This window comes from Rutidosis leptorrhynchoides, chromosome 6 (genome assembly GCF_046630445.1).
Source record: "Rutidosis leptorrhynchoides isolate AG116_Rl617_1_P2 chromosome 6, CSIRO_AGI_Rlap_v1, whole genome shotgun sequence".
In the NCBI taxonomy this organism is placed as follows: Eukaryota; Viridiplantae; Streptophyta; class Magnoliopsida; order Asterales; family Asteraceae; genus Rutidosis; species Rutidosis leptorrhynchoides.
Genome location: NC_092338.1, coordinates 249,483,276 through 249,490,526, shown reverse-complemented (window position 1 = coordinate 249,490,526; position 7,251 = coordinate 249,483,276). Strand labels below are relative to the sequence as shown.

At 30.7% G+C, this 7,251-nt stretch overlaps 1 protein-coding gene across 1 annotated transcript; it reads right to left on the bottom strand.

The window, feature by feature from the left end:
- Window positions 1-1,821: 1,821 nt before the first annotated feature.
- Window positions 1,822-3,576, bottom strand: LOC139851350 (scopoletin 8-hydroxylase-like). The gene is made up of 3 exons (XM_071840373.1): window positions 3,074-3,576; window positions 2,189-2,531; window positions 1,822-2,064 (listed from the first exon to the last, which is right to left on the bottom strand). Exons 1-3 carry the CDS (start codon window positions 3,574-3,576, stop codon window positions 1,822-1,824), a joined length of 1,089 nt encoding a protein of 362 aa, XP_071696474.1.
- Window positions 3,577-7,251: the final 3,675 nt, after the last annotated feature.

Here is a 7,251-nt window from a genome sequence, read left to right as displayed (position 1 = left end):
TTAACACAATTTTGAGTGATTACGGAAGAATTATTCTTGCACCCACTTTTACTTTAGTGGTTGAAGGAATAATACTTGTTTATTATAAAGTGATCGCTCATGCTTTGATAGTTGTAAAATATAATATTTGTTTATTGTAAAAGTAACAACTTTTACTTTAATGATGGAAGTGATAATATTTGTTTATAGAAATATTCTTCCTGTAACCACTTTTGAATATTATAGAAGATACTTTTATTAATCAATCGGCCAATTGATTTTAATAAAAGACTCTTTCATGATTAAGGGTGTATATAAATATATTAACCAATATGCATGAGAAAAATACACAAGTTACGAACACCAAAATATTCTTCTGCAAAAGGAATTCTTGTTTCTGCCAAAACAAGAATTTAATCTCTGTCTTATCCCAAAGTGATATTCGTGTAACCCAGGCTATAAGGGTCGAATAATTACTTTCGGAAAGTGATACCACGATTCAGTGATTTATCCGGCTATCGATTATTTTACCCTACACGAAAGAATTTAATAAATCCTCCAACACCTTTCGTCCCTCGTTTAGTGCTTTGTGAAATATCTCAGGACGGGAGTATATGTATATGTTGGTGTATTTGTTGATTAAATTTTTTATTTTTTAATTTTTGTTGGAGCTTCAAACACATTTTTATCGGTGCTATATATATATATATATGTGTGTGTGGTTCACCAAAATATGCTAGCTGTATACCTAAGACATATTTATTTTATTTTATCTTTTTAATAATTAATCAAATTAATTTTTTAGTTTCAAATTAGATGTAGTTTAATGTAATTAATAATAATTAAAAATTATAATATTAATATTAATAACAATAATAATAAAAGTATTTTTAATTTAGTTAAAATAATTAAATGTGGGTCCCAATTATGGTGAAGAAAGGTGTAACTGTTGGGAGTGTTTAATACTGAGTTTAGTCCTGAGAAGGAAGTACTGATGTGGTGCTGATGTGGCGCTGATGTGACGCTGATGTAGCGTCTAGTCCTAGAGGTCTAAGACTAAACTATTAGGACCTCTCTTATGTATTATACATTTGTCTTACTTCCTCACCTTATATTTACTACCTCATAGCGAACGTGTTTGCACACCATCAACTAAACCAAATTGATATGGCGAAATGAAGGTTCACAGTACTATGTGGGTATATTTCAGTTTGGGAATCTTCTTGCCTCGAGAACGCGACATCTACATGGTGATCACGAAATTCGTGCTGCGAGCAATTAGAGTTCGTCTTCGATTACTTGTGTTGCTATTCTAACTCGTTTTGGACTATAAGTACCTCCATATGTAACCTGTAAATTATACCTGCCTGTTAAATTCTCGTGTTTTTATTGTTTTTGCTAGTTTCTTCGTGTTCCCTTTGTTTAATCTGTGTTTTGTTAGTAGGATCAAGTCTTGTTAGGGCTTACGCGCTTATTCCTGGGCCAAACACATTAAAGACAATCCATTAAAAGTAGTCTATTTGCTAAGCAATGTCGAGGATTAATATGTGGAAGTGAGTCAAACATACTAAGAACGACTCACTAATAGGTAACCCACTAAAAGGTGCCCTTTAAGGGTAGCCGAAAGGTGTAAGAATAGTCCGTGATAATAGGTACGTCAATAATCAGTTCTACAATGAAGAATTCCAAAGAAGACGATAAAAATCTAATCTAAGATACAAGTGAATGCAATGTTTCTTATTTAGAATTTTCAGAACAAGGAAAATGAAAAGAAAAAAGCAAACACTTTTAGTAGGTCAAGATATTCCATAACAGGATGACCAATATTCATGGGATTTGCTATCAAATGGCTACAAAATCAAGAGACTTTTTTCCATCATGAGATTTTCCAAAAAAGTTGTTCATGTACTCTTCAAATACTACTTCTTTATATCGAGCCACACCATCTCGAGTAACCAGCTCAGCCAGTGGTCCAATTTTCGCTACAGGCAGTGGTGCATTAAATATTGGGACCGACACTCTTGACTCAATGCTTGTGGTTCGTACCCTGTGTTCTGCACTTTTGTACCTCCCATTGCTTAAAATCTTGCATCAAAACATCAAATATAAAGTTTAGAAAAGATATAAATGATACATTTATACATACACAAAGCACAAGTTATTATTCAGTTATTGTACAAGTTTCGTTATAGCGTTAAATTAGTTGAACCTGTAGCGTATCACCAATATTGATGACCAAAGCGTCATGAATGGGTGGAATCTCGATCCACTCTTCATTTCCTGGGGACAATTCTTCAGCTTTTTTAACATACAATCCCCCAATGCCATCTTGTAGAAGTACAGTCAGCGTGCCCATATCTGAGTGACGCCCCACACCAACGGTTAGCTCTGGATTTGGGCATGCCGGGTAGAAGTTCATGTTGACCATTTTCAAACCTGTAAGTTCATCTAGTCTTGAATCATCTAGTTTCACTCCAAGGTTAGAGATTAGTGCTTGTAATAGCTTCTTCACCATCTCGTTCGATGTCTTTAGGTACTCAAGCGCCACCTTTCTGAAAAATACGAGAAAATATTATAAACGAAAAGGAAATAAAAAATTAGCTACTTTCAATGCCGGATCCAATTTTTTTTTTTTTTTTGGTCAAGGAGCTTGTAGTTTTGGACACTTTTGATAACTTAGAAGCATGAAAAAATATGGTGTCTGTCAAAACATTTAAGTTACATTAACTTCTTTACACTTTAAAATGTCATTGAGTTTTACTTTTTGACGCTTTTAATCGTCAAAAACTTTTTGACACTTATAAACATGTCAAGTTAATTATTTAAAGTGTAAAAAATAATGACAACAACAACAACAACAATACCCAATCCCAGAATGTAGTGTAAAAAATAATGAAAACGTCAAAAAATGAAGAAAAAAAAAATTGTAGTGCGAGACGTTAATTTTTTTATTTAAAGAAAACTATATAATAACTTAACACGTCGAACTTTATTTAGCATATAAATACATTAAAAAAGATTCGGTCATCGGGGGCGACTGATTCAGTTGCTACACCGCCCCTGGCTACTTTTATGTTGTTATTAAGATTCTTACCTGCATTCATTAGGCCAATACTTAAGAGCGTCGACATCATTGGAATATATCATGCTGACATAGTCTTTCCATTCCAAAGCCTTCTCTTTCTCAGGAACAAAGCTAGTCCCATACTTGACCATGTGGCTAGGGCTCAACCCTTCGAGATAAACAGCCTTCTTTTCGGCTGGTTGATTGAAAAACTGATGGGCTGCAACTTTAAGTGACTCCAGGAGCTCCAATGGGACACCATGGTTCACCACTTGAAAGAACCCAAGAGTTTCAGCAGCATGGGCAATAGCCTTGACAACTTGGTCATGTTTAGGACCATTGAGTTCTGATATATCAATGGTCAAGTTTTCAAGTGACTCTGTTGTGTGTTGCTTATTGATCCGGTGATGAGGTGGTTGAATGTATCGATCTGGTACTACGGTTACACCAGAGTCCACAAGTCCTTTGACACCATTGCCTTCTTTCACAACAAAATTGAACAGTGAATTGTCGTCGTTAAAGCTTGGAGACATTTTTGAGCTTTGAATGTGCTTCTGTTTGTACCTTGCCTAACTATCACAAAGCAAGCCATTAAATAGTCAGCAGTGTCAAGATTTATTTAATTTTCTTATATTAATTTATAGATCAATTGATCAAATTGCAAGCCCTTGCTGCTATATTTTGTTTAAGGCATGCTCCTGGCCTCATAAGTTGGCAAAGATAAAGACCCAAACAATGTAGGATTGATAATTATAAAAATAAATAATTGCTGATAACTATAAACATTAATACTGTAATTAATAATTGCAATAAATAGAATGCTAAAATAAATACTTCTTAAAAGTATTTTCTCGTAGATTCTGTAAGACAATCAAGGAAAGAATATCAGCACCAAAGCGTCATTTTTCATCCTGACCTTTTCATGGCTACTAACAAAAATTTAATTATAATTAAAAAAAGTTGTCATCCTGACCTATTCAATTACACCATAAAGCGCTCAAAGGCCATGATCAAATTACGGAGTATAAAGCTTTCAGTCTTTTAATTTTAAATATTTAATAATATAATTTTAATAACTTGTAAGAAAATGTAAACGATGATGCAAACAGAGAAGAAAAACAAATAGAAAGCTATAAACAATACAAATGTGACCCACTCTCATTTGTAACCAAAGCGGACAATCTTTTCATCCCGCAGAACACTCACTTTCTGAATATGGTTACACAAATAAAATGGCAAAACAGCAACATGTTACACATTCTAGATAAACCGTGAATCAGCCGATCTTTCTTCCAACAGCAATGTGTTACGAGCAGTTAAATTTAGTGGTGCTCTATTCAAAAAATATATGGGTCTATAATTAAATATAGTGGTGGTCTATTCAATTTAAAGAGTATTTTATATATAAAATTTTTAAGTTAGTGATGTCCGTAATTTCACGGACAACAAGCTAGAGTCGCGCGCCACTGTGAATCAATCAATCAATCGATATTTCTTCAAACAGGACTTACGTGGTTTTGCTGTATAACGGAAGGATGTTGTTAGCCGTTTGGGACGTTTCACCAGAGAAGACAATGCTTCTTTAAATCAATCCCTCCTGCTGGGTTTCACCTCTTAAATTTATTTGTGCATATAACTTTATGAACCATTTATACACAAAACAACACATACTTAAAAAAGTACATATATATATATATATATATATATATATATATATATATATATATATATATATATATATATATATATATATATATATGTATATGTATATATATGTAATATTATATTATATTAAATTATATTATATTATATTATATTATATTATAAACTTTACTTGATCGAGTTGATATATACATTATATTAGAATCTTAGCCCGTGCGATAAACAGACATTTTTAAAAATAATTAAAAGAGTTCTAAAATGTATACGTAAAACGTACAGATAAATAAAACATATACGCAAAATGTAAAGACAAAAAACGTAAAACGTAAATTTAAACCGTATAACATAAAGCATAAAACGCAAATATTAAAATGTAAAATGTAAACCATAAGTAAAATATAGATATACGTAGATGCATAACGTACACAGAAAAGGTAAAACACAAACGCAAAACACAAAACACAAACAAAAATGCAAACGCAAAACACAAATATAAAACGCCAAACGCAAATTCAGAGACTAATCATAATGACAAAATGTAAATATAAACATCAACGTAAGCTTAAACGTATATTATTTATAATAGTAAAGGAAATAAATATTTTGAAAATATTAAAGAAAGATGAACAACTTAACATGACCCAACTCGACTCTGGCCCAACTCATTCAACCCAATTTGAAACCTTATTTGTTCGATTAACAACACGTATCAACTCAAACCCAATATGACCTGTGACATAACCTAACTCTACTCGATCATTTGACAAGTATAGTAATCACACATGATGCATAGATGTTCTACATTTAAATATTAGTGTTTGATTTCAATAAGTAGAACTTTACCTTCGTAATAAACCTTTTTTATCAGTCATGAATTTTATGACCCGTGACATACCATTTATATTATTTTTTAGAACTTCCTCTATAAATTATCCGTCATCAAATCGTATCTATATGCTCTTAAGTTCTTTTCAAATATTTATATGTTGAGATAAATGAAAAGAAGATTAGAAATTTAGGAAATATGTTGAAGAGCAAATTTCGAGTATGCAATGTTTTCTAATAACGAAAGTGATGTGTAAAAGCTAGTATATAACTTAAATATGAAAGTAATGGTTAAAATGACTATTACACAACTAGGCAAGTATACCTAATCGAATAGTAATATTAAGTTTGGTAAATCTAAATTTGTCCTCAAGACAGTTATAACGCGCAAATACAACATTGGCAACTAAATAAAAATAAACTATTAATACACTAAGAATCAGAAAAGTGAAAGATTGTTGTTTTCGGCTATTTAACAATTAGCCGAATCAAATGTATAATTAAAATTAAAGAACAATATTTGTGCTTTTTATGTTTATAGAGAATGAAATGCAGACTCAACAAACAAATAAAGATAGTTTGAATTCAATAGACAAAGGAATGCTCGCCTAGATCTTTTACCCTTAGTGTCGGATGATATATTATTAAGCACTAGTTATATTGATAAATGCATGCAATTACAAAATCGGTTTACCCAGAGGTCTCTTTTAGAAAACACTTCAAGCTAGGATTTACCAGTTTAGGGTTCCCTTTCACCAAAGACCTCTTTCACTTGTGACTAAGTAATTAACTATTTACAAGATTTAGATTCAATTGTGTTGGGGGAGAATGTGGGTTTACATGGGATTATACTTAATCTTAACCCATAACGATAAGTGTTTTGATGATGACATATGCACATAGCTAAGGGTGATGGTAGACATCTTGACATAAATCATAAAGTTCATTAATCCACACTTGATCTAGCAAAAGACCAAAAACCAGAGAAAACTTAAAATGAAAAATGTGACGACCCAGAAATTTCCGACCAAATTTAAACTTAATCTTTATATGATTTAATGTTTTCGACACGATAAGCAAAGTCTGTAATGTTGATATTTCAAAAACTTTGAACTGTGTTCATGTAATCAATTACCCTTCGACTATTCCCGACGATTCACGAATCATTATGTGTAAATAAATATTTATATATATATATATATATATATATATATATATATATATATATATATATATATATATATATATATTAATTATTATAAATTAAAATATTATATGAGTTAATTAATAATGTAAATAAAATAAAATATGATATTAAAATAAATCTATATATATATATATATATATATATATATATATATATATATATATATATATATATATATATATATATGTATGGTATATTGAATGTATATTTATATGGTTTCGAATTTATTTAGTAAACAATAACAGCACTCGTTTGTCAGTCGATCGCTATTAAGCAAGTTAAATACAAACTTATGTGATTTTAAAATAAACGGTGATCCGAAAATGAGTTTTATAAATTATAGGCTTATTAAAAATATATTTAGGAGCTAATTGTTAAATTTGAACACTTTTCATATTTTACCTGAAATCGAGCGCGGACAGTGATGTAATTTTTATATAATAGTTAATAACCAAATTTTATACCATATTGACCAAAATAAATAAAACTATTTGATTTAAAAATATGAGATTTT